Source organism: Balaenoptera acutorostrata, chromosome 13 (genome assembly GCF_949987535.1).
Source record: "Balaenoptera acutorostrata chromosome 13, mBalAcu1.1, whole genome shotgun sequence".
NCBI lineage: Eukaryota > Metazoa > Chordata > Mammalia > Artiodactyla > Balaenopteridae > Balaenoptera > Balaenoptera acutorostrata.
The window spans coordinates 72,995,915-73,023,357 of NC_080076.1; the positions used below are offsets into that span (position 1 = coordinate 72,995,915).

The following is a 27,443-nucleotide window of genomic DNA, read 5'->3' on the forward strand; positions in this document are numbered from 1 at the left end:
TTTGTGTTCTGGACTGGACTAGTGAGAATATGGGGAGAGGGAGGGAGTGGGCATATAGCTATAGAGGAGAAATCTAAACTCGGTAACTGACTGACTTGCTCTTTGGAAGAGAAGTCAAAGATTATTTCAGTATGGATTACAGGGATGATAGAGAAGGGTAGTCCCTGAGAAAATCGAGAAGGGAAACAGATTTACAGGAAGACAGAGTTTGATTTTAGATGTAGTGAGCTAGAGCTTCTAGCAGGTTGTGAGGAATGAGGATGTGGGATTTTCCACGTACTCAGCCTTTTCCAGTACTTGTTACTCCTATTACCTTAGTGACAGTTGTTTCCCTCTCATAGTCTTCCTAGAGCCTGGGTTTAGCACTGTCCCCACAGCCAGGAGATAAGCCTCTCAGGCCTGGTATCCTAGTCACTTTGCAGGGTGTAGACCTTGATATCACTGGTACATTCATGATAGAGGCCATAATTTAGAACCTACCCCGGCTCTTCAGAGAGACATTGGCTTTCTGAGCTATGGGATTTCCAGCAAGGTTTACTTTCCAGCCAGGGCATATATTGGGTTTTGGGGGAATCCTCAGATTCACTTCCATTGGGCCATGAAATGCCAGGATGTTGGGGAGAGAAGGATGCTGAAATCCAAGTTCATCCAAGGCCTCAGGATGTGCTTTGAACAGGCCTTGCTTCCATCATTCAACACCCTCCCCTTCCCCCGTTGGTGGCCCCTGGTGTTTGAGGAGAGCATTACCCTACCCCTCCTTTCTCTCCCTTTTGGGCTCAGACTTGGGAGTTCTGGGAGAGAGGTACAGTCTTGTATTAGGAATGCTGCCTGGGTAGGGCCACCAAGGAGGGTTATTCCTATAGTGCAAAGCTCTCTCTTCATGAACTCCAACGTTAGAGTTGTTTGGCTATCACAGCATGGCTTGAATTTCCTGTGAATTCCCATTTTTCTTTCCTCATCTTTTATAGCACAGCTAATCAGACTCACTATCCTGTGCCATTAACTAGTTAGAATGCTTTTAGCTGTGTTAAATAGCAGACGCTAACTTATTAACCAGCTGCAATGGAAGAAAACTTGGTCTCTCACATAAGTTTTCTGGAGCTCAGATGGGCTTATGGTAGCTGGTATGTCATTGAAGATCCCAATTCTTTCCATCAAGCTACTCTTGTCCACTGCAGCTTGTTGGCTTTGCTGGGCAGTTGGCTCCCCTCACTGTCGAAGAATGTCTGCTCAGTCCCAGGCTTTATATCAGTATCCAGAGGATACTAAAGAGGGCTGTCTTATCTTTTGGGGAAGCCATTTCCTAGAAGCTGCCCAGCCAATTTGTCTCTGTGTCTCATTCCCATTCTTGAACCAGTTGTTGATAAAGGGAATAGAACTATTGAATCAGTTTACTCCAATAAGTTATCTTCATTCCTGGAGTTTGTCTCTTTCATTCAGGCCAGTGGACCTGACCTCCCTTCCATCTTAAGAGCCTGGCTTATAAGATACTTAACAGCTGTCTCCTAGAAGAAGGCCTGGCTGTACTTTCCCATTTTTTTCCCCCTACTTCTCATTGATTACTACTAACTTCCCAAGTACTGGCTGCTCAACTGCTTCCTTGGGGGCGGGGGCACTATTCTTTCCTACCTGACCCCCCTCCTTAACTTCCACGAGGTTCTCTGTGGCCCTCTGCCTTTTTACTTTGAGGAGGCCTTGCACATCCTTCCAGTCTTGATTGCTTCTAAACTCATTTCATGCCTGCTAGACTTCCCAAAGTTGCTCCATGTAAGGTATCTTGTTAGCTGAGACATCATGTCATCAAGCCCTCCTGCCCTTACTCTATATCTGGCTTTTAGCTCCTGAAGACTGCATTAACTTCTTTTGCCTCTACTCTTCCATTCACCAAAAGTTTTAAGATCTGTGCCGTTTAGCTTCTGCTGTGCTATTCTTAGCAACACTCCTTTATTTCCTTCTGGCTCCATCTCACCAGTTATTGGCTAATGACTTTGCCCTCTGCTTGGTGCCTGCATTTGTTCATTTCTGTCATACCAGCTTCTAGTCTGAAAAGGAGGCCCTCACTGGCAGCTTCAAGCCAATCCTCCCCACTCTACACCTATTAACTATTGGTTCAACATGAAAGGGAAGGTGAAAGGACACACAGGAAAGATGGAATTAGATTCAGGTGTTGTGTTCTGCCACTGTTACTTGAGATTGTTTTCCAGCTTTTGTTTATAGAAACAAAGCATTTGTGAGAATTCTAAACAGGGCTTATTTCTGAAGTTGAAGAATCACTCAGCAAATCCTACTGCAGGGAGGGAGGGCTAATGAAGTTGAAGTACTAGGAAGAGACAGACCTCATGCTCAGTTCACAAAGCCAGGTTTGGTTGAAAAGCAACCTGCTTTCTTGTGTTCCTGGAAGAATAGGGCAGGGTGGGCAGCTCCAGGTTTACAGGCTGCACCCTTAACACTCAGGCTGTTTTTCACCCTTGTACTCAAAATCCACCCATCTTGTTCATTTCATCTGTGAATCAGAGAATGGCCTCATTATTTGACCCTCTAGTATGAAGTCAAAATAGCTTTGATGGCCCTAAATAGACAAGTATCGAGATACTGGGTGAGTTAACTTGAAGAGCTCAAGAAGATTTGTCACCTCAGATTGGTGGGACTAAAAAAACCTTCAGCGAGGAAAGGGGACTTGAGGCCATAGTTAGAGTATTATAGTAGAATCCCTTTCTCCAATGTTGTGCATGTAGTTAAGATGAATAATTAAAATAATTGTGAGCTGAGGAATGAGGTAAAGCACACAAGAAATCAGTTAACACAGGCACCAGAGTCTTGAGGGAAGTTTTATATGGAAAAAAATTATGGATTGAATCAGAACTCTAAGGCCCCATTTTTCCCTATAGGGGACTTTGACCTGGAGAACAGGAAGGCAACAAACTGTTGACTTTTACCCCAGTAAACAAATTGTTTCACTAGGTGGGTTTAATTTTAGAAATTGCACACCATCATCTGGTATTATTAGCCACAATCAATACTACCTGTAAGGTCAGCCCAGCCTAAACTGGCCCATTGGGGTCTTTAAGGCTCAAGAAAGAGGGCCATAGCTTCCTTCTCCCAAATGAGAGTTCAATTCCATGAGTTTTAAAGAAAAAACTTTTAAGATAATTTCCCTCAAAGAACCTAGTGAAGAGGAAGGGATTCAGGAAGAAATAAACACAACAATGCCATTCACTTCATTCACACACTTAGCATATGCAACTTTAATCAACCAAAAGAAAAAGTCCCAAATGTACAAGTGAAAAAAAATCCATACTGTTGACACAGGCTTAACTAATATCAGCTACTTTTATGTACAGCTGTATAAGTTCAAAAAAGCTATCCTATATGTATGTACAAAAGTTGTTTATACACAGGTCTGTACATAAGGGTCTATACATTTATTTCCTCAGAACCCTTAAGGTGCCACCTTTTGGTGAAGACACCAACACTTCATTCACATATCTTACAAAAAAAGACTGTTTCCTGTATTCAGGACTGACAACACTGCATCCTGTATTCAGACCATGTAGGCTCCACTCGGTTGGTTAATAAGTTCCTTCCATCATAATGCAGACAACACCAGGTGCCTGGGTGCCCTTAAATAGCTTCGCACAGGGTGCTACAAAGTAAAAGCCCATAAACCAACATGAGATGAGGAAGCAGAGTCCTGACCAGGGTGCCACCAAAAGGTCCAGGCTTAGACAAGCCTGCCGCCCTGCTCACTGTCGGTACTCCAGTTCATCTACACTGATGACTTTGGCAGGCATGGAGGGCAGGGGCTGCTGTAGCACATCTGAGCCAAACCATTTGGCAAGGCCCACGGGGGAGCTGCTCCTCTGGCTGGGGCGGTGCTCTAGCTGGGAGTGCATATGAGGCAGGCCTGACCGGCTGGGCACATTCTGAGGCGTCGTCTGAACGCTGACAGCAGCTGCCTGGGAACCAGACCCTGGAGGATGAAGAACTGTGGCGATAAGAAAGAAGGTTATCATTCAGAGCACAAGGAGGGGAGGTAGTTCTCCAGCAGGCCCTGCTTCACTCAAATCCTATCCATGAAACTCCAAACAGAATTCTTTACCATGTGATTGATTCTAGGCTTCTTTAGGAAATTCCTTTGCAAAATGCCAGAAGACAGTACCTTGGAAAGCTGAGCTATTCAGAAGCAATCCATATTGAGAGCCCATCCTAGATGACATGCCTACTACTTCCCAAGACAAGCAGAAACAATGACATAAGCTGGTGAGAGAGCATCTACTCTCGGCAGTCCCTATGCTGAATCTGTCGGAAGGATTCTCAGCCTCCTCTCCCCTAAGAGGCAAAGGGACAAAAAAAAAAAAGCCAGAGCACACCTGGCTCTCCCACTGGCTTCACAGGAATTCCAAATCCCACAGAGGTCGGTTTACTTCATCCTATTCTCTGATTACACCCTTATCCCAGTCTTGCTAGGGTGAATGGTCAGTGTCATTTTATCCCCTTCACTGGAAACTGGTTCAAAAACTTTAAGCCTGAGCCCATCCTCAGCTCACCTGGCCCATTTCTGAACCTACCTGAGCGCTGTAGCTGCTGTTGCATCATTGCCAGATGCAGAGGTGTCCCAGGACGAGGGTTTAGGAGAGGGTGACTAGTGGCAGGTAAAGGGTAAAAGGGTTGACCCAGGATTGGGCCAGATAGTCCCTGTAAATGAGTCAGGTCCATCCCAGGAGGAAGCACACCTATTGGGCAGAAAGAATAAACTGGTGAGAAATAATCTACCTGGAAATTTTCAAGCCTGACTATACAGTTTTGCTAATCAGAAAGTTTATTAAGAATGAAGAATGCTCAATGCTAGGTTCCTGATCTTTTAATCGACTAAGGGATAGATCAGATTGGACCCACTGGTTAAAATGGAAAAAACCTAGTAACATCTTTTTAGGGATGAAAACCTTCATCAGTTCTAGCAACTGTCATCATGCCAGGTCAGAAACTCACCAGCTTGGAGCAAACTTGGAAGATGCTGTGGATGTACTCCCTGGGCCAGCATCCTTTGGACCAACCCTGGGTGAAGCTGGTGAGCAGGCCGAACGATGGGGACATGGGGGACAAGGGGGACTTGGTGGACAGGGCGGAGAAAAGGTGTTCCTGGAACTGGAGATGCCAAGGTGGGTGTTTTTCTCCCAGTTGCTTTAGGTCGATAATCTTGTTCTTTGGTGTAACGATTGGTCTGGGATAGTGGGGTGGAACATGAAAACCGCTGTAGGGTTGATAGTTTGGGATTTGTAGTGGGAGAAGAGTCTCGATCAGCAGTGGGCACAGAGCTGGATGACAGGAGGGTCTCTGTAAGGATCCAGAAAGAGAATATTTTGGTATTGGCAAACTTTTCTCAAACACATTGTCCTCCCAATGATCCAGTAACTCATTTCTTAGAAAGCTCACAATCCTTATTTGATCCCCTCAACAGATTTAGAGGATTGCATTGTAGGGACCATCGTTTGGCCTTATGAACAGGCCTAGTCAAGGTCATGGGTAGTTAAGGACAGACCTGGGAGTAGACCCCAAGTTTTCCAGTCTTCCAACACCTTGCTGCAAGAGTTTATTTTTGCTACACTCTAAAAAACCAAAGACTCTGAAGTTGTAAATGAGATAACTTTTAAGAAGCCCACATCTTTGTTCTTATAATCTTCCCAATCCAGGAATAGCTACGGGCAAGCAAGCCTGGCATATCAGGTCTGGTGGTCTAACTCAGTTGGGCACCCTGGTCTGCCCATATGCCTGTGGTCTGCATCTGTGTGGGAGCTAGTCCTGTCCTAGTCAGCTGCTTGGGATTAACACGCTTTCTAGTCTAAGGGGAAAATCAAGTGAGTAAAATTATGCAAATCCATCACAACAGAAAGCTTAAAGAGTAATTATAGTCTGGTGAAGGAATCTGAACTGCCTTTTAGTAGGACCAACAGGATTTCCTTTTTTTTTTTTTCTCAGAAGCTTTCTCACAGGCAAAAAGCTCTCAGACCAATACTCTAGACCTATGTAAACCTCACTCATTAGAATGTTTCACTATGTCCTTAAAATCCCAACTGTGCAACCCCTAAAAACCTCTTACATTTTCTACATATTTATAAAAGGCTCTCACACACCTCCTATATGCTTCACGCATCGCACAGATTTTATTGGATGATTAGTCTCCACAGACTGGAGAGAACCTTTCAGAAATAAACCTGGTTGAACTTTTATTAATTTGCCAAATAAATGTACTAATAATTCAAGCCAAAATAAGGATCCTAAACTAATGTTTGTTCTTCCTAATACCAGCACTCATGCCTGCCACTGTTAGATGGGTCAGAATTTCAAGTGGCTGAAGTAACTGTGAGCTGGTCCAACCCTTCTCACTGTTAGACACAGAACTGTGGTCCAAAGCAACCAGGAGTCTTGCCCAGGGCTTTGCAGGCTGATGCTCTGTCACATACGTTATTGGGCAGTACATCCTCAACAGCTCTGCAGTACCTTCACTGGGCTTCTGAGTGTCCTCTTTACTGTCACCAAGAGCTGCTTTTCCAGATGCTGGCTCCTCCTTGCTTTTCTCTTTGCTCTCGTACATCTTACGAATCACTGAGGTAGGAGTGAAGGAAGGAGAAAGCTGCAGAGAAAAACAGTATGAACACATTCTTTAAATGCCTTTCCTAATCAACTGGCCAACTACTGAAGCTGAAGAGTCCCCTTCTGGCTACATGTGGCAGAGGCCAACTCCAACGTTCTGGTCTCTAGCTGCTGGAAGAAAAGCAACAGGATGGGCCAAATAGGCGGTGGCCCAAGTGCACCATCCCATGCTCACAATTTCATCAAAACCTAGATTTAGCTCTAGCATAAAGGTAGTTGAAGCACAGAAGCTTCAACCTACCTGTCTGCGGTGATGGGGATCTGCCTATGCAGCCTCTGCTTCAGGATTAGGCTGGGAAGGGGGAAAGAACATGGCCAGAAGTATACCCTGAAATAGCAGCCCTCCCAGCTAGGAAAGGACATTTCAGCGACAACCACAGAACCTAAATTTCTCTATACTCCTAATGTTTCCCATTGTAACCTGGCTACCAGAAAATCCACAATTATCTTCTTAAAGGTCTCCTCAGCCACCAGTACTCACTATTTGGGGTCATTTGTTCCCACCTCTTTATTGCCTACTTTTACATTGATGATTTTATTATGCATGCAACTTTTCTCATTAAACAACCCCAAATCCTCGATGATAGGAGACAGGGCATGAATTATGAACAGAAAAGCTCTTAGATCCTGCTTTCAGGGTGCTTGGTGCAAAGACCCACTTGAGGTCCTGAAGTACAGAGCAATAGTCTTTTCCCCTTATCAGCTTTGACTAGGTGATTAAGGTCTGTGGGGGGATGAGACCTAAAAAAAGGTAAATAATGCTGGTACACGAGTCGGCTGTAAAACTTGAGTTGTCACCACAAATAAGCAAACCTCTCTATCCCAGCCTTAACTTGTATTGAGACCTGAATCTGAATTTGTGAACTCCCACCATGTTTCTCTGGACTTCCCATGCTCCAAGCCCAGTCACCTCACCTCCCATCCTTACCCCTGTCCTCCCCTGCTCCCCACTCCAATTCTTCATTTGTTTGAACATATCACACCACCCTGTATGCTCTGGCCCTTACTTGTCTATCTGCTGGAACACACTTTCCCCAAGGTAGGGGCTTCACTAGAACTTAGAATCCTAAGAGTTAGACTGTATCCTGAGAGGGGAGGACCTAATAAATAGGCAGGTATAAAAGTCTATTAAATCACTGACTCCTGTGGAAGGCACTCAAGGACATTTTGGGGTACGCAGTGATCCAACATAGGCACAACCAAACAGGGAGAGGCCTAGGAGTCATTCACAAAGGCAAAGGTCACTGACCATGCTTGTGATGGAGGCGGCTGGGGCAGGGGAAGAGGAATTCCCTCCGTGCACAGGTGCTGGTGACTTGGTCACTCGCGGTTGCCTGTGAACAAATCAATTATCAGTGTGAGCCCCAAGCTGCTCAAACTCCAAGTTCTAAAACCACATAAAACTCAAGGCCAGCCTAGGAAGCATCCCATTTCCTTTCTTCAATTCAATTTCCCAAGCATTTAATAAGTGCTTAACATATGCAAAACCATGTGCTAAGTTCTGAGGAAAGACAAAAGCTTAATGATACATGGTCCCGGGCCTTGCAAGAACTCTCATCTAGTGGGGGAGATACTTAATAACCTAGGGCAAACAAGGCATGTCAATATTAGGGTACCAACAAAGTACAATGGGAAAATGAGGGGTAGAAGGAATGAGAGGGTACCCCCTACAATGCAGGGACTTTGCAAAAGCTTCTCTTGGAAGGAGCTGCATTGAGTGTGCCAATGAGAAACTACGGACGGAGAACAATGATTCAGGTAGAAGGAACAGGTACAGGGACTTGAGAAGGCCTTGGGAATGCAGGGTTATCCAGAGCTAGTGTGTAGTTTACTTGCTGACTATTCCAATACTAGGTGAGGTAGGCTAGGGAGGGCCTTTATTCTGTAGGGCAGGCTGTGCTCCAGAAGGTAGGGAGCAACACTGAGTAGGCACAGTGCCTGGCGTAGAACTGAGGCTCTGTGAGACACTGGTTCAAGTCAAATAGAGCACCAAGACTTTGAGCTATTTTAGGACCCAGTTACATGCAGCATTCCCCGCTACTCCTGGTCTACACACAGGGTTGGTCCCAGGCTTCCCAAATAAAGTTTAAAAGAGCAGACTTCCCTTCTCTCCCCAGACATCCTACTTATTCTCTCTTAACTTGGAAGAAAACAGGAAACAGTTGATCATGACAAACAGGCTGAGAGAAGAATGAACTATGTGAGCTCACTGGCTAATCAAAGCTTCACTGCATTTCAGCCATGTCAGACCTTGTACTGCAAAGGCCAAAGCTCCAAGTACAGTCAATGATTCTGGAAGTTCTCTGACTCATAAGCAGATGGGAATCCTAAACTCATGGGTTCTTTCCAGTCTGTACCAGGTAAGCCCCAGTGCTGCCACCCTGAGACTCTGAGTATGATGACAAGGGGAGAGAGAGACAGTAGTACTCTGGGTGACTAAGAGGTAACCTCCAATCTGGTGGTTCTGCACGACCTATCATTTATTCCTTCTGATAAACATATTTGAGCACCTACTATGTGCTAGACACTGTTCTAGGTGCTGGGGATACAGCAGTAAACAAAACAAAAATCTCTGGCTTCATTACATTCTTGTGTTTGCAGGGTAGAGGGGTTACTATGGGCAGGGAGACAGAAAAAAAAATAATATGTTAGAAGGTGATAGGTTCAATAAAAAAGTAAAGCAAGGCAAGGAGAAACCATGTCTGTTGGGGGACACAACTGTGTACAGGGTATTCAGGGAAGGCCTGCCATTTCATCTAAAAATTGAAGGCTCCACCGACAGTGACTTGGATCTACCTGCTAGCTTCAAGTTAAGTCACATTTAAAAAACCTAAGTTCCTGTATCTGTAAAATGCAGTTCTTTACCCCATCTACCTCACGGAGTTGTTGCCAAGAGCAAATTAAATTGTGGATATCAAAAGTGCTTTGAAGGTCAACAAATCAAACAAATCATTATGTTGTAGAGAGAAGTCCAGTGAAGGGGCTTGGCAGACCAGTCCTGAGCTCTCTGTTTAGGCTGAGGGCTATAGATCAGATACATTTATGCAAGGGAATGGGGTACTTACTGGTCCCAATGTTTTCTGAAAGTTTCAACATACAAAACCAGCTAAAGGAAGACACTGAGACAGCAATTTTAATAATCACATCAAAACAAATACGGCTTAAGTACCAAATACTATATGGGGCAGGAGTATAGTGTTCAAGGATGCACATTTTGGTGATAAAACTAAAAATACGAAGGTGGTGATTACTTTCAAAGACTGGACAATGGTCACTTCTGGAGAAAAGGGGTATTATTGAGATAAGGCACAAGGAGGGCTTCTGGGTAGCTAACAAGAGTTTACCTTACAATAAGCCATATATTTGCTTCATGCAGTTTTCTGCTTGTTTTATTTTACAATAAAAAAGAACAATATTGCTACCCTTTCCTCCCCAACTTATGGTTCATTTCATTTCACTACTTGTTGAAACTAGTGGAGAGAATGAGAGGAGAGTGAAGTCAGTAATCATTTGTTAACAGCTCTGATCAACAAACCTGAATCAAGGCACAGTTTGATACTCAACAAGGAATCTGAGGGGGAGGAAGCTAGGTATAGTTTTACTTTTCATCATTTCATAAGCATAACTGCAAATAAGTAGCTATGCTAGCTACATATGTAAAAAGGAATCCGTTAAATGAAAAATATAAATAAAATTATATAGGATGAAAAGCCTATGCCCCTGCACTAGAATTCAATCATACAATTTCCTCTACTGAACATTCGGGAGATGGAACTGTCACCATATATTGTATAATATATCAGTGTGTAAAACAGAAGTTATACTATGGATAACTAATTTGCAAATCTCCACAAGGGTAGGATTAATAATTTACCTGTTTCTGAATCCATCTCTGGTTCTGTCCACCTGCGGTTTGCCAAAACCAGGCTGGTAGAAGTTTGCTGCCTGCACTGCAAGGTCATGTGGCAGGGCCAGCCCCTCCAAAGCTGCCTGTTGCAATTCTAGCTGGCTCATCTGCTGAACAGAAGTGGCAGAGGTGGGGTCAGCAGAAGAATGACAGTCAGTGCACTTTCTACAAAGGTCTCTCTTTGCTCTTTTGGAAAAGGTATGTTTAAGCAGCAGCTGAGAGAAATTAGATACTGCAAACCTGACTAAACTGTGCTGCCATCCACTGAACAGAATTTTAGCTATTTAAGTATGACATAATTTTACCAATTTTCTAGCCTTCACTGGGCTTGAGTTATAATTCAAAACCACTTCCAAGCATTGCAGCAATTTAATTCTCTATCCCACAAGCAACAATAAGGGTAAAAAGCAAGCAACAGATTAAGTTTGAGAAAGAGCTCAGCCAGACCTGGGCTGTGACAGGGCTCATGGGCTTGCGCATGCCTTGGAATGGATCTCCGAGAAGCTGCTGTGGTCCTGGTGTGAAACCTGTTGGGAAGGTTAAAGATTCAGTGCGTGTCAAGACAGCACCTGTCCCTCCAAGAGGCATTATCACCAATGCATGCTGCTCCTCGCTGAACACCATCTCTTTCAGGAAGTACTGATTTCCTGGGCTGATGATGTCTCTCTTCTTCTGTGCCCCACAGTGGGCTATGTGGACCTCAATCAGAGCTAATTAATGACTCAAACTGCTGGTATCTATCTTCCTAGCTAAGCTGTCAGCTTTGTTTCTTTCAGAGGCGAGACCTCTATCTGGGAGAGAACAGCTTTTCTAGCCAGTGATTTGGCCCATTGCAACCACACTAGCTGATACCAAAGCAGAGGCCAGTGCTCTGAGGTTCATACTCTTTCCATTATATCTCCCTAATTGTGGAAAGATTACAAAAACTTCCTCTCAAGGTATGACTGGCAGGGGCCAGAGCAGCCAGCAGCTTCAAGTGGTCGCAGGTGCAGGAACACTGAGATTCTGTACGACACTTTGCTGAGACAGCTTTGTGGAAGTGCTTCTTCCATTCATGTTCTGAATTAGCCACAAAACCTCCCATTTGGTCGTGTACAACTTCACCAGGTTGGTGGAGAGCCACTACTCTGACTTATCTATTAAGGAAAAACCTAAGGAGCCAAATTAACTTTTCTAGATTGAATTCCCAAAATAAGGAAGATGACTAAAAGGCTGGATCCAATTTAGATCAACCTCAAGAGAAAAAGTACAAAACTGCAACATGAACCTATTTATCTAGAAGGGCAGCTGGATAATAAACTATCTTCCACATCTGTGTCCTTACCACCCCCTGAAAAAAGCATAACAAATTAACACATTTCTTTTTAAACTCTTCAAGGATACCCATGAAAAAGACTTTGCCAGTTTTAAGGGAGAGGTATAACCTAGGGGAAGGGAAGGGTAAATGATGACAGATAGGCATCTACGCACAAAAGCATTTACCAATTGGTGATGGTATTCTGGGACGAAGGTAGTCTGCTGAGGCTGCTCTCGTCTGAAACACCTGTGACAAGGGAGGAGAGGGTGCTCTTTGGCCCAGTAAAGATGTCGTAGGCTCCAAGCTCCCCATAAGGCCACTCAGAAGATTGGAAGAAGCAGGTCTCTGAACAGGTGGACCCAGAAGTTCCTAAAGGCAGAAAAGTCAAATCCTTGTGAACAAACCTAGTTCTTCCTCCTAGTCAGAGGTTGTGGATTAAATTCTGGAAGCCAATGATGAATCTCCTTCCTGCTGCACTGAAGGACTTGGCACATGTACATGCAACAAATTTCTCTGAACGTTCAGCTACCAACATTTCCTTTAAGTTAGTGCTACAAATATAAGTTAGATACTTTAAATTTCCATAGAAATTGCAAACCTGCAAACTGGAAACCAAGCGCTTACTTCATCATCTTTTTTAGCCACCTCCCCACCCCACATTGAGGTTAACAAGCGACACAGAACTACGTCAGGCAGCAACATCGTATCCTTCGTTGCCGGGCAACATGGATCATTCTCTAAGGCCCAAAAGTGGACCACTACACAAAACCAGTTCGGAGGACTACTGTTCAGGACTCCAAGGCCTCGGTATAAGATTGTGAAGTACCTGCAAGATGTTCTTAGGGACAGGCTGGCCTGGAATCTCAGCAGGGGACATCAAATGGCTTTCAAGGGTTCGCTAAAAAAATCAAAGGAAAACTGGTTTTAACCTTCTTACATACTTAACTTAATGTTTACTCCCATCAGTTGGTTAAAGTGGTGTCTGTGGGGTTTCTCTACTGTAAAGCTATTATCTTTCTTTTTGTAGTTAATAAATATCTTGGGGGAGATACTTTGAGAAGATACAAATCCTGTTTCACAAACTTGCCCACTCATTTTAGCATTCGTCTGGATCTCATCTGCAAGTTATTACTGTGCTTCTTGCTTAATGGTGATTCTCTATTTTTCTCTTTCCTACTACATTTGTTAATTGGAATTCTATTATATGGAGGAGCTGTTCCTTCTCTCCCATTTATTTATTGAATTTGTGTCATTGTGGGCTCATGGATATTTATCTTATTTTATGGATTATAATCCAGTACTACCATTATTTTATTACTCAAATTGTTCCAGGTATGACTATTAGGGACTCCTTCAGGTTGGCTCCTTTGTTCTTTCCAGAGACCCCCATCTTTTTGTGTGTAATTCCTTATTTTTTGGTACCACATGATGTTCCAGGCTAATCTTATATTTTCCCTGCCCCAGACCTGGAATCAGTCACTTCTGAAGGAGCGCTCCTTCCTTTTATTGAAGGCAGATGTTTAGAAATCAAGATCTGGTGTGCTCATTAGCCCCCATGTAGCCTTTTAAATCAGTGTAACTAAAGTTTCCAAGTCAAGGCAGGTGTATTGAACATAAATTACGTTTTTTGAAAGAGAAAGGGTAGCTCAATTTAACTGATGTATCAGTTTTAGAGGAGGTAATGTTATTTATTACGTAGTGAGGAATAGGAAGGACATTTTGAGCAGGTTCTTGAATGGAAAAGTTGAACTCTCTAAGCACCTCCTGAGTTCATTCTTTTTCCTTGTGGTTTATTTAATGTGAAGTTTATTTCTGTAATATCAGATATGCTTATAGCAAAGGCTAGTTATTGTTGTTGTTGCTGTTTTTTGGCCTTGCCGCGAGGCTTGTGGGATCTTAGTTCCCAGACCAGGGATCGAACCCGGGCCCTCGTCAGTGAAAGCACGGAGTCTTAACCACTGAACCGCCAGGGAATTCCCCAGCAAAGGCTAGTTTTAGATGATGTTTTGATAAGCTGCAACTATATACCTGTCTCTTCATGTGGATAATTCAGTATTGGCCATACAGTAGTATGGCCCTTGGTATTTTCAGATTTTACATATGCTCTTAACAGTCTCTCAAGGGCTTATAACTATAGTTTGTGAATTTGAATCATGTGTGCTATGGATTTGGTTTTGATGTTCTCATCATTAAGTACATACACTGTGACTTCTGTGAAGTTTTACTTTATTGCATTTCCTGGGCAATTGAGTGGTCATTTTCAACTGGGGACACCTATCAGAGTCACCCATGGAGCCTTTTGAAATACAGATCAATATCTGAATCCTACTTTGACCCTTCCAAATCAGAATATACATGGATGAAGCTCAGATATCTGCATTTTTAATTGTTTTATAGGTGATTATTATGTGCTTCCCTGATTAAGAATGGCTGCAGAAATTTTTGTGAACTGGAGGATTCACAAAGGTCTCAGGATTTATTGCTTGTGAATGTCATGATCCAGTTATTATCTGTAGTAAGGAATTTGTATGGAGGATCAACCTTCTGAAAAGTGGGGGAATATTGAAAAATATTAATGTAGAATAATGGATTCAGGCCCCCAAAATGTGGATTATAATCTTGTTTATTAAGACTGTGACTTTGGGCAAACCACTTAACCTCTATGAATCTCAACCAGTATCCTTCTTCACAGACTTACTAGGCATTTTGAACTAGATAAAGTATGTAAGAACCTTGCAGCTGACATTTAGTAGATGCTTAGTAAAAGTAAGATTTACACATTCACTTATAAGGAAGATTGGATTTGGATCTCCTAAATTTTGAATACTTGAGAAATAAATCATTCTGTTTGATCTGTTCAGATTTATAATCAATTTTTCCTTTTCTCTCCTTAATCTTCCAGCTTCTGGATCTCCCAGGTATCATTGAGGGTGCCAAGGATGGGAAAGGTAGAGGCCGTCAAGTCATTGCAGGTGAGTGTTCCAGGGCCACCATCCTGGGATATCATCCCTTTACTGGGTACTGTTCCTTTAGATGGGACTGTTGGGCTTGGAGTTGGTACCACAATGAAGGGCATAGTTTTACCTGACTTCTCACTGGAGTAGAATGTCGGAACTTGAAGGGACCTCAGAGAGTAACAGTCCAGATCCCCATTTGCAGAGAAACACTAAGGACAGGAGAAGTGAAGTGCGTTGGTGCAGTGTTGCACTGTTGTGGCAGATTCAGAGCTAGAACTCAGATTTCCTGACTCCCACCTATGCCTTTTCTTCTTCTTTCCTTTTTATTTAAAGTAAAATACTATAAAAGGATAATCATAGGGGAATTCCCTGGCAGTCCAGTGGTTAGGACTCTGCAGTCTCACTGCCGAGGGCCCGGGTTCAATCCCTGGTCGGGGAACTAAAATCCCACAGGCTGCAAGGCACGGCCGGAAAAAAAAAAAAAAAAAAAAAAGGCTAATCATAAATTGCAATAATCTGCTACCCCACCTCTTTTCACCTTTACTGTCATTCCCCATTGGCAGGTACTGTCAAGTCTTCAACTGTTTCTTCTATTTCATATTTTAAAATGTTATGCTTATATTGCTATTTCATGATTAATTAATTTAGATACCATCTATTGGTTTCATGTTATGGTAGGAAATTAGCTCTCTCTTACTCCATGTCTCTTTTCCTATTCTTTCAAAGAAGTTGTATCATAATTTTTAGTTAACTCATTAGTCATGGTATATATTATTATGTAATGACTGTCTGACTTCTGTTGTGCTGAGATAAGTAGTGTGTTATGACTTGGTTTCTCTTCTGTTGATATCTGTTTTTGAAGTTTGTTTTTCATGGAGTTAATAATTGGTTCTTGTTTTATTTTGTTTACTTTTCTGTTTGTTAATATTTTTCAAATGTTCCAATAGATCAAATGCCTATTAATCAATAGTTTTCTAGATACTTGAATACAGTTCCAAATACAGTCTTACTGATTTCATTATCTCCCCTCAACCCTGACACTACCTTCCTTTACCCTTTGTCTTTATGCTTCAATCTGGATTGGTTGCTTTCTAGACCAACACTGTCCAGTAATGGAAATGTTCTACAGTAATGGAAATGTTTTGAATTTGTGCTGTCCAATATGGTAGTTGTAGGCATGTGTGGCTGTTGAGCACTTAAAGTGTGCCTGGTGCAATTGAGTAACTGAATTTTAAATTTTATTGAATTTTAATTAAATTTGAATAGCCCCAGGTGGCTAGTGGATGCTGTATTGGATAATGCAGCTCTAGGCTTTTGGCATGGCTGTCGTCCTGAGATTTTCTTTTGTGTTCTTGTGTGGGATCCCCTATTTCTTAGAGTCAGCGTCTTACCTTTTTTGGGTTATTTTCATGTTCTGCTGAGGCACATTCTTTAGAAACTTACTGAAAAAGAGTGAATGATAGGGCTTCCCTGGTGGCGCAGTGGTTGAGAGTCTGCCTGCCAATGCAGGGGACACGGGTTCGAGCCCTGGTCTGGGAAGATCCCACATGCCGCGGAGCAACTAGGCCTGTGAGCCACAACTACTGAGCCTGCGCGTCTGGAGCCTGTGCTCCGCAACAAGAGAGGCCGCGACAGTGAGAGGCCCGCGCACCGCGATGAAGAGTGGCCCCCACTTGCCGCGACTGGAGAAGGCCCTAGCACAGAAACGAAGACCCAACACAGCCAAAAATAAAATAATAAATAAATAAATAAAAATTAAAAAAAAAAAAAAGAGTGAATGATAGGTACATTGTTCTGGTTTTTCTTTTCATGTTTGAAAATATTTTTATTCTACCCTTATATTATTAATTTAGCTATTTATGGAATTATAGGTTTGAAGTCATTCATGGATGACTATCAGAAACATTATGCTGAATTAAAAGAGCCAGGCACAAAAGACTACATTTTGTATAATTCAATTTATATGAAATTCTAAAACATGCAACTTAATCTATGGTGACAGAAAAGCAGATCAGTGGACTTCCCTGGTGGCGCAGTGGTTCAGAATCTGCCTGCCAATGCAGGGGACACAGGTTCGAGCCCTGCTCTGGGAAGATCCCACATGCCGCGGAGCAACTAAGCCGTGCGCCACAACTACCAAGCCTGTGCTCTAGAGCCCATGAGCCACAACTACTGAGCCTGCATGCTGCAACTACTGAAGCCCACGTGCCTAGATCCCGTGCTCTGCAACAAGAGAAGCCACCGCAATGAGAAGCCCACATACCGCAACAAGAGAAAGCCCGTGCACAGCAGCAACGAAGACCCAACACAGCCAAAAATAAATAAATAAATTAAAAAAAAAAAAAAAGGAAAGCAGATTAGTGGTTGACTGGGAATTGAGGGGAAGATTGATTGCAAAGGGGTATAAGGGAACTTTTGGAGGTGATGGAGATACTCTGAATCTCAGTTGCTGTGGTGTTTATACAGGTATATACATTTGTCATCAAACCATGTGCTTAACAGTTTATTTTTTATAAATTATATCTCAAAAAAGTCGACAAAAAATATGCTGACTGGATAATCTTATTCTTTTAGAATTCTTACTGTTTTAAATCTTTCTGAACTTTTTCAGGGATTCAGGTTATTGCCTGGTTTGTATCTTCATTCCAAATTATTTTTCTACTAGTGTATCTAGAAGTTGACACATCCTCTAGATACACTAATAGAAAACAAAGAATACATTGCAGATTGACTTCTGGCATAAATCTTTGGAAAGCTTAAGAACTTCATGTGTGTCTGTGTATTTATTAAAAAAAAATCCTTTGTCTCTTAAGTGTAGGAACTCTATACCACCCCCTCCCCCTTTTGGAGTATTTGAATTATGTTAAGTCTTTAATGAGCTTTGAAAAAAATTTTATTTTCAATCCTTCAGTGGCCAGAACGTGTAACTTGATCTTGATTGTTCTGGATGTCCTGAAACCCTTGGGACATAAGAAGATAATAGAAAATGAGCTGGAAGGCTTTGGCATTCGCTTGAACAGCAAACCCCCCAACATTGGCTTTAAGAAGAAGGATAAAGGAGGCATTAATCTCACGGCCACTGTAAGTGGAAAAGGTGATATGGGGCAGGTTGCTGAAGGGACTGGGGTGGAGAGTGGATTGTGGTACATGGACATTGACATTTGGAAATTGCCTGGCTTCTCCCAGCACTAATTGAGGTAACCAATGATGTCGTAATGACTGAGAGAGTAGGACAAGAGTCGGTCTCAGACTGACTTACCTTTGTGACTTTATTTCTTCCTTTGGGTTATTTGGGGTGGTATGGGACTAAAGACCAATATTATGTTTGCATGAAGTAGATGGCTGCAGATATCATCTATTTTCATTCATTCAACACAGATTTATAGAGCACCTACCATGGGCCACACATTGTTTTAGGCTTTCAGGGGGAATGGAAGAGGGAGCAAAATAGACAAAAATTCCTGCCCTTATATTCTAATGGGGAAAGTAGCAAACAGAATTAATGAGTGATTATAGTATATTAGATAATGATAAACTAAGGACAGAAGTAAACTAGGGAAAGAGGATGGAGAGTGTTGGTGGGAGGGTTGCTGTTTTAAGTAGGTTGATCAGAGAAATCTTCACTGGGGTGACATGAAGGAGTGAACCAAATGAATATCTTGAGGAAGAGCGTTTCATGTAGAGGGAACATCCAAGTGCAAGGCCCTGAGGTAGAGGGTTCCTTTGCACGTTTGAGGAACAGCAGAGTGAGCAGGCAGGAGAGTGGTAAACAAAGTCATAGCATAGGGCCAAACATGCTTTTACTTTGCAGGAGATGGGTAACTTTTGGTTGGGTTCCAGTCTGTGGAGTAAAATTGATTCAGGTTTTAATGGAATCAATCTCGCTGTTTGTTGAGAACAGACTGAAATGGGTTAAGTACAGAAGCACAGAACCCATTTAAGAGGTTATTGCGGGGCTTCCCTGGTGGCGCAGTGGTTGAGAATCTGCCTGCCAATGCGGGGGACACGGGTTCGAGCCCTGGTCTGGGAGGATCCCACATGCCACGGAGCAACTGGGCCCGTGAGCCACAATTACTGAGCCTGCGCGTCTGGAGCCTGTGCTCTGCAACGGGAGAGGCCGCGATGGTGAGAGGCCCGCGCACCGCGATGAAGAGTGGTCCCCACTTGCCGCAACTAGAGAAAGCCCTCGCACAGAAACGAAGACTCAACACAGTCATAAATAAATAAATAAATAAATAAAAGAACGTGAATTTCTATTAAAAAAAAAAAAAAACTCGCCAGGTCCAAAATGGCATTCATTTAAAAAAAAAAAAAAAAAAAAAAAGAGGTTATTGCAATAATCTAGTCAAGAAGTGATGGCTTCTTAGACCAGAGTTGTAACATTGGAGGAGATGTGGAGTGGTTGATTGTAGAAAGATTTTGGAAATAGTTGGTAGGAATTACAGCTGGACTGGATATGGGTTGTCAGAGAAGGAGGTGATGGTGAGTTTTTGTCCTGAGCTAGAAAAATGGACTCTCATGACTAAAATAGGACTTTGTGTAGAATAGGTTTGGAGAGGAGGGGAAGATCAGATGTTCAGTTTGAGATGCCAGTAACACTCAAATTAGACCTCCAAGTGTTACTGTCAAATAGGCATGTGAGGAATGATCTGGGTTGGAGCTATACATTTAGTGGTTATCAATTTTAAAGCCATGAGCTTAGCTGACATAACTTAGCTGAGGAAGCAAGTATAAATAGAAAAGAGGTTCAAGGATTGAGCTTTGTGACACCTCCCTCCATCCCCCACAATGATTAGATGCTGGGAGATGGGAAGAATCAACAAATAAGACATCTCAGACAAAGAAGAAGGATAACTGGAAGAGTTTGGAATCCTGGAAGCCAATTAAAGAAAGTGTTGCAGATTGGTAGAACGATCAATTCTGTCAAATGCTGCTTCTAAGTCATATAATTGAGGACTGAGAATTTGCTACAACATTTAACATTCTAGAGGTCCAGATTATTTGACTGGCATAGGTTTAAGCTGTCCTGCCCAAAAGATCTTTTCTATTATCCTGTCATAATGTTTGAACATTCTTTCTGTATTTTTGCTAAGGCTGCCATAATAAAGTACTATATAGACTGGGTGGCTTGAACAACAGAAATTTAATTCTCTTAATTTTGGAGACTGGATATCTGACATCAAGGTGTGAGCAGGACTGGTTTCTTCTGAGGCCTCTCTCCTTGGCTTGTAGATGGCTGTCTTCTCCTCTACTTCATATGACCTTCCCCTCTGTGTCTGTGTCCTAATCTCCTTTTCTTGCAAGGATGTGAGTCACACTGGATTAGGGCCCACCCATATGGCCTCATTTTAATTTAATTACCTCTTTAAAGACCCTATCTCCAGTCACATTCTGAGATACTGGGGTTAGGTCTTCAACATATGAATTTGGGTGGGGATGGGGACACAATTCATACCATAGCACCTTCCTTTAAGAAGGAAGATTTTTAGTGTTTTTTTTTTTTCTCCAAACGAAAGATTTTTAGTTTTTGAGTATTTCCTACGAAGAGTCAGATACTCTCATCCAGGATAATGGTCTTTAGAAATAAGTTTGCACCTTATCTAGGATTATCCAGGTACATCAGTAGATACTCTTAGGAGGTTTTTTTTTGCTCTCTGACCAGTCATTGTCTTCTATGCCCATTCAGTGCCCTCAGAGTGAACTGGATGCTGAAACTGTGAAGAGCATTCTGGCTGAATACAAAATCCATAATGCTGATGTGACTCTGCGTAGTGATGCCACAGCAGATGACCTCATTGACGTGGTGGAAGGAAACAGGTACTGACTAAATGTGCCTGAGTTTGAATTTGAAGCCTTGTAATAGAAACAACATTGGATTATGAATCTGGCAAACATTGATTCTAACTCCAGTTGTGCCGTTATCTTAAATAATAGTGGGCCTTGCTTTCTTTAGCTGTAAAATGAAGGGTTGGTCTTGATTGCTGACATCCTTCTTTGCTCTGCAATTTGATCCTGATAATCTAATTGCTTGTTTCAGTTACTTGCTGTGAACTAGGCTATCCCCTAAGCTCTGTGTCATATGATGGTCGAAGAGGGTAGGTTCTCAATCTGCTCTCACAGAATTAATCCATCTGAGAAATCCTGTAGGCTGTTCTGCAGAACTGAGAGCAGACTGGCTGTGTCTATTTTCTCTAAGGGAACAGAGCTGAAACCCTATTCCATGAGACATTACTATTACTAGTATTTGAAATTAAATAATAATTGAAACTACTGTTAAAATTATTTCTGGCATTTTAAAATAAATAAATAAATAAATAAATTTATTTATTTATTTATTGCTGCATTGGGTCTTCGTTGCTGCACGCGGGCTTTCTCTAGTTGCGGCAAGTGGGGGCTACTCTTCGTTGCAGTGCGCGGGCTTCTCATTGCGGTGGCTTCTCTTGTTGTGGAGCATGTACTCTAGGCGCGCAGGCTCAGTAGCTGTGGCTTGCAAGCTCTAGAGCACAGGCTCAGTAGCTGTGGCACATGGGCTTAGTTGCTCCATGGCATGTGGGATCTTCCCGGACCAGGGTTCAAACCCATGTTCCCTGCATTGGCAGACGGATTCTTAACCACTGCGCCACCAGGGAAGTCCATTTCTGGCATTTTGAAAACAAATAAAAGCTAGTGCTTTGAGTTACGTGTTTTGGAAGTGAGGTAATTGAGGCCTGAGAAGTTGTGGCTTGCCTAATTATTAGTAACCTTAGCTGCCCTATTGTTTGAACGTTAGGATTATGACATTGCTAGATGTTGTATTAAAAATTTTTTTTTTATTCTTTAAAAGTTATATTATTAGAAATATATTTACATTCTTACAGTTCATAAAACAACTCTGGGAACTGGACTCAGACTTGCCCAGGGACACATGTCTAGAAAGCGACAGAGCTGGGAATAAATTCATTCTTTGTGACTCCAAAGCTTGTGTTCTTTCCACTGCAGGATGCTTTCTCAGTAATTAGTTGCATGACTAGGGACTACGGCTTGAGTTTTGTTACTTCTCAACCCATAGTTCACTTTTTGGATGTTCTGCCTTATTTTGGTAGGAAGCTTTTTCTTTTTTTGGCTGACTTTCTTATGATCCCATTTAAGAGTCTCTGATTTGGGGTCCTGGGTGAGAGGGTGCTGATAATCAGACTGACAGTCTTGTCTACAGCTCCAGACTCACATACTGTTTTTCTTCTACAGAGTCTATATCCCCTGTATCTATGTGTTAAATAAGATTGATCAGATCTCCATTGAGGAATTGGATATCATCTATAAGGTGCCTCACTGTGTACCCATCTCTGCGCATCACCGCTGGAATTTTGATGACCTGTTGGAAAAGATCTGGGACTATCTGAAACTAGTGAGGATGTAAGTCTTAGTGGATAGGGTAATATTACTGTAGGATTTAAATCAGACTGTCCTAAAATGATACCCTCTGGAGCTCATTAACATAATCTATTTTTGGAGATATAAATAAGTTAATTCCTATCATCTGCGAGGCTATATTGAGGGCACTTTCTTCCTCAAGATAGAGGTTATCTGGGTCTGATCTCTGGGGTGATGGAGGGTTGATTTGCATTCACACATGAAACATTCCAAGAAGTAGGCAACCTCTGTTCCCTCTGTGTTCTAGTTACACCAAACCCAAAGGCCAGTTGCCAGATTACACATCCCCAGTGGTGCTGCCTTACTCCAGGACCACAGTGGAGGATTTCTGCATGAAGATTCACAAAAACCTTATCAAAGAATTTAAATAGTAAGTATCGTGGGCCCATGGTGCCTTCTTTTCCCTGTGAGGTACTGGTTCTACTAATAATTCTTAGGATAGTATTATAGAAATTAGGCATCAGCAGATGCTTGCTTGGTTAGAACTTTGCAGTGTCTTCTTAAAACCATGCCAGCTTGGAGCAGGAAGAACCCTAAAAGCCTTTTCAGGTTGGGAGGGCTGACAGTACAAAGTGTTCTGACTTTCTCTTTTTAATTCGTCTTCCTCTTGGCAAACACAAAATGTTAATTCTTCCTGCCAGCATTATACTGAGCTTCACTGGGTACTGAGGGCCTCTCTAAACCTTTTGCATGACAAAATCCCCCTGATCTTTCTCATACTCCTCACTGCTGATACAGGTGGAATATTTTTTTTTTTTCCCCACAATGTGTGGCATGTGGGATCTTAGTTCCCTGACCAGGGATTGAACCCATGCCCCCTGAATTGGAAACACGGAGTCTTAACCACTAGACCACCTGGGAAGTCCCGAAAAATACTTCTTTTAACATCTTATTTTGAACTAATTTTAGACTTACAGAATAGTTGCAAAAATAGTAATAGAGTTTCCTTATATTCTTCACCCTACTTTTCCTAACATTATCAGCTCACATAAGCATAATACAATCATCAAGAACAGAGGTTAGCATTGGTCCAATATTATTAACTAAACTATAGACCTTATTTGAATTTTAATACCTTTGCTACCACCATCCTCTTTGTGTTTCAGGAATCTACATGGGATTTTAGCTGTTACTTCTCCCTAGTCTTCCCAGTAATATTTCCTTAAGTCTTTTAGTGTCTTTGATCTTGGCCCTTTTGAAGAGTATTGATCAGTTATTTTGTAGAATGTCCCTCACTTTGGTTTGTCTAATGTTCTCTCATGATTGAAGTGAGATTATGCATTTTTGGTAAGAATACCACAAAAATGATGATGTGTCCTCAGTTTGCATCATATCACCGGATTCATGATGTTGATGTATCTTATTTTTTTTTTAAAACTTATTTATTTATTTTTGACTGCGTTGGGTCTTAGTTGCTGCGCGCAGGCTTTCTCTAGTTGCGGGGAGTGGGGGCTACTTTTCATTGCAGTGCACGGGCTTCTCATTGTGGTGGCTTCTCATTGTGGAGCACGGGCTCTAGGCGTGCAGGCTTCAGTAGTTGTGGCTCGTGGGCTCTAGAGCGCAGGCTCAGTAGTTGTGGAGCATGGGCTTAGTTGCTCCGCGGCATGTGGGATCTTTCTGGACCAGGGCTCGAACCCTTGTCGCCTGCATTGGCAGGCAGATTCTTAACCGCTGCGCCACCAGGGAAGCCTGATGTTGATATATCTTATTGATGGTAATATTTACTTTGATAACTTGGTTATGTTGGTGTTGGCTGGGTTTCTCTACTGTAAAGATACTGTTCTCTCTTATTTGATAAATGTCTTGGGGAGGTACTTTGAGACTATGAAGATCTGTTTCTCTTCAGATGTTTACCTGCTGATTTTAACATCTATGGTGGAGCTTGTCTGCACATATATTGCTGTATTGTTTGCTTAATGGTGATTCTTTATTTCCCTCTTTCATTTTACATTTATTTATTGGAATTCTATTGTGAGTTACAGCTAGCTCTTCTCCCCTGTTTATTAATTTAATTCATACTTTATTTATATTAGTATGAGCTCTTGGATATTTATTCAATGGTGTTATAATCCAATCCTGTCATTATTTTGTCACTCAAGTTGTTCCAGCTTTTGCCGTTAAGAGCTCCTTCAGATTGGCTCCTGTGTTCTTTTGATAGGCTGCCATCTTTTTATTTATTTATTTATTTTATTTATGGCTGTGTTGGGTCTTCGTTTCTGTGCGAGGGCTTTCCCCAGTTGCGGCAAGTGGGGGCCACTCTTCATCGCGGTGCGCGGGCCTCTCACCATTGTGACCTCTCTTGCTGCGGAGCACAGGCTGCAGATGCGCAGGCTCAGTAATTGTGGCTCACGGGCCCAGTTGCTCCGCGGCATGTGGGATCCTCCCAGACCAGGGCTTGAACCCGTGTCCCCTGCACTGGCAGGCAGACTCTCAACCACTGCGCCACCAGGGAAGCCCAAGCCATCTTTTTTTTTAAACATTTCCTTACCTTCTGGCACTACTAGATGTTCCTGATTCATAGTGATTTTTCCTACACCAGCCCTGAAATCAGTCACTTATCCAAGAAGCCTGGGTTTACGAGATCTGTGTGCTAGGCATCCTCATTGTTAGTGGTCTGTTGTTGCTTGTAGGCCCTCTTAGCAGACAGAGGTAGGAAATGTATGTAAGGATACTAACCTGTGCTTACAAGTACATCTGTATTTCTTTATCTCTCTTGTTTTATGTATCTATCTATTTAATTTACCCATCCATCCTTATCTATCTATATTAAGAACCATCAGTTTATTTATTGTTACCTCTGATTCCAGTTCAACGCCACAGGGTTCATTTTAGCCTTCTCCTTTTTCTTATTTTAACTTCTCTCTCCAGCAGTGAGAAACGTGGCTGTCATTATCTATAATCTACTTATTTAATTCTAGTATATATAAAAAGTAGTTCAGACCTGCAACCTATAATTCTGTGAGAAATATTTTAACTAACTGAATTACAGTATTTATGAATAATTCTTTTTATCTTTACAGGCTGAAATTTTAAAAATTGTTTTAAAAACAAGAGAAAATAGAAAATAATTGTAGAAAATTAGGAAAGCATAGAAATAGTTTTTATTTTATTTTATTTTATTTTATTTATTTATTTTTGGCTGCATGGCAGGAGGGATCTTAGTTCCCTGACAGAGATCGAACCCATGCCCCCTGTAGTGGAAGCGTGGAGTCTTAGCCACTGGACTGCAGGGGAAGTCCAGAAATAGTTTTTAAAACATTAATACTTGTTTCTGACCCTAAGAATACTGAAAGAGTGAAGTCCTTTATTAAGCTTCACATTCCTTTTATCAAAAATAACTGTATCCACACACAGGTGCTAATTTCTGCTGCCCTCAAATCATTATATTTTGGCACATACTTGAATCAGTGAAGGAGAATCTTGGGAGAAGTTAGACATTTTCTTTTTTCAAAATTTATAGATTTCTGGATAGTTCCTGCCTTCCATAGTAACAGAACACTGTTCAAAGCCTCTTGAATTGTAGCTTAACCAAGGAATCAAATGAAAGGGGAGAAAAATATTTTGGAGAAGAGACATATGAAAGCAAATAGAATTTTATTTGGTCACTATTTTCCTGTTTTTGTTTTTAAATTATTGCACAAATAGCATTTTAACTGTCTTAATAATAAAAAAAAATTCAGCTTTAGGCCTACTAATTATGACGTGTCCCTGTTGCATTCCCTTTGTGTCCTTGACCACATGCACACATCCTTTGATAATTTACTATATAAACGTTTCCTCTGTGTTATAAGATTTATATATATAATTTTTATAACCATAGTTTTCCTATCTTTTGCTACTTATGTAAGTTTCTAGTCTTAACGCACAGACCTTTCCCTTTTTATTTCTTTAATCCAAAAGTAGGATTAATGATTATATGGCTTATTATATGTTTTGCTGCATTGCTTTCCGAAAGGGCTGAACCTGTTTACATTTTGCCATCAGCAAAATACAAGGCACTGACTCTATTGCAGGCATTGAATTTGACTGCTAAAAATTAGTTTTCTAACTTTAGATAGTAAAATGGTTACGTTGCATTTATCTTGCTTGTTAGTACATTTGAAAGATTTTATATATATTTGTTTTACTAATGGTGATGTATCTGTTCTTGTTATTTGTTTATCTGTTTTTTAAAAAAGTGAAATCTTGTTTAGTGATTATCTTTTGGGGGGAATATAGATTTTTAAAGCAAAGACAATATAAAAATAATATGGCCAACGTTTTCTACTCCTTGGTACATAGTTCTTAGTCTCCGTGAGGCTGGTCTCAGTGTCTTGTTCACTCATTGAAGCCCATGGATAAAAATTACCTTCCTATATTCTAAGAAATCAGGAGACCTATCAGTTATGGTTGCTTGACAGGGAAGGAGAGTTTTCCTAGTTTGGCTGAGGAAGGAGGTCCTACATTTCTTATCAGTACCCACTGATGGTTTCAGTAGACCCCATAAAAACTGGTATTCTCTTAACAGTCTGTAACTGACATTGCATTTGTAGGAATCAATTTCCAATCAGTTATTTCAGGGTTTTTCTCTATTACAAACCTATGCTTTCTCCTTTTAGTTTTAAATTAGTCTTGTCATACTTCTCATTTGTATTTTTTCTCTTTGACTTTCATAAGTTGGCTTTGGAGCAAGAGGAACCACACAACTTGCGAAAATCTTTGCCACTTTTTATGTGAAGGCTCCAGTGTGCTACACTGCTTGGGAAGCTAAAGCCTTTGGGCTTTGACTGGGGACAGGGGACCTTGGATATTGCAGGCCTTTGGCTCTTAAGAGCTGGAATGCTAAATCTGAGCAGAAAGTGGCACCTAGGTAGATAGAAGCTAGGTGATTATTTATACTAACTGTTCTTTTTTTCCTTCCATACAGCGCTCTGGTGTGGGGTCTCTCTGTGAAACACAATCCTCAAAAAGTGGGTAAAGACCATACGTTGGAGGACGAGGATGTCATTCAGATTGTGAAGAAGTGACACCATCCCCTTCACCATCTGCTGGGCCAACCATGGCAGCTTTCTCCATGATCAAACACCTGACTCCAAGCCCCTCCTGGCTTTGGCAGCCACTGGATCAGGATACAGGGGAGGGAGATGGAGGCACCCAAATTGGAACTTCACTTGGCTTAACTTGGTGTCACCTTGTATGTTGAGCTGCATAAAGGATCTGGTAGGCCAGCCAACTATGTACA

General features: G+C 41.8%; 2 protein-coding genes across 3 annotated transcripts; one reads left to right on the top strand and one right to left on the bottom strand.

Moving 5' to 3' along the window:
- Positions 1-3,217: 3,217 nt before the first annotated feature.
- On the bottom strand, positions 3,218-12,784 carry LOC130704616 (eukaryotic translation initiation factor 4E transporter-like). Of its 2 annotated transcripts, none has more exons than XM_057526708.1 (9): positions 12,682-12,784; positions 12,041-12,224; positions 11,006-11,085; positions 10,526-10,665; positions 7,901-7,985; positions 6,499-6,631; positions 4,990-5,334; positions 4,569-4,733; positions 3,218-3,985 (listed from the first exon to the last, which is right to left on the bottom strand). In XM_057526708.1, the coding sequence occupies exons 1-9, from the start codon at positions 12,730-12,732 to the stop codon at positions 3,744-3,746; spliced, it is 1,425 nt and encodes a 474-aa protein (XP_057382691.1). In that variant the 5' UTR covers positions 12,733-12,784; the 3' UTR covers positions 3,218-3,743. The 2 variants fall into 2 exon arrangements, with proteins under 2 accessions (XP_057382691.1, XP_057382690.1); XM_057526707.1 differs by having other exon boundaries at positions 10,526-10,668.
- A 1,565-nt stretch (positions 12,785-14,349) lies between these two features.
- LOC130704596 (developmentally-regulated GTP-binding protein 1-like) lies at positions 14,350-27,443 on the top strand. The gene is made up of 7 exons (XM_057526208.1): positions 14,350-14,370; positions 14,758-14,827; positions 17,724-17,893; positions 20,499-20,629; positions 22,037-22,204; positions 22,470-22,592; positions 27,129-27,443. Exons 1-7 carry the CDS (start codon positions 14,350-14,352, stop codon positions 27,226-27,228), a joined length of 783 nt encoding a protein of 260 aa, XP_057382191.1. The 3' UTR covers positions 27,229-27,443.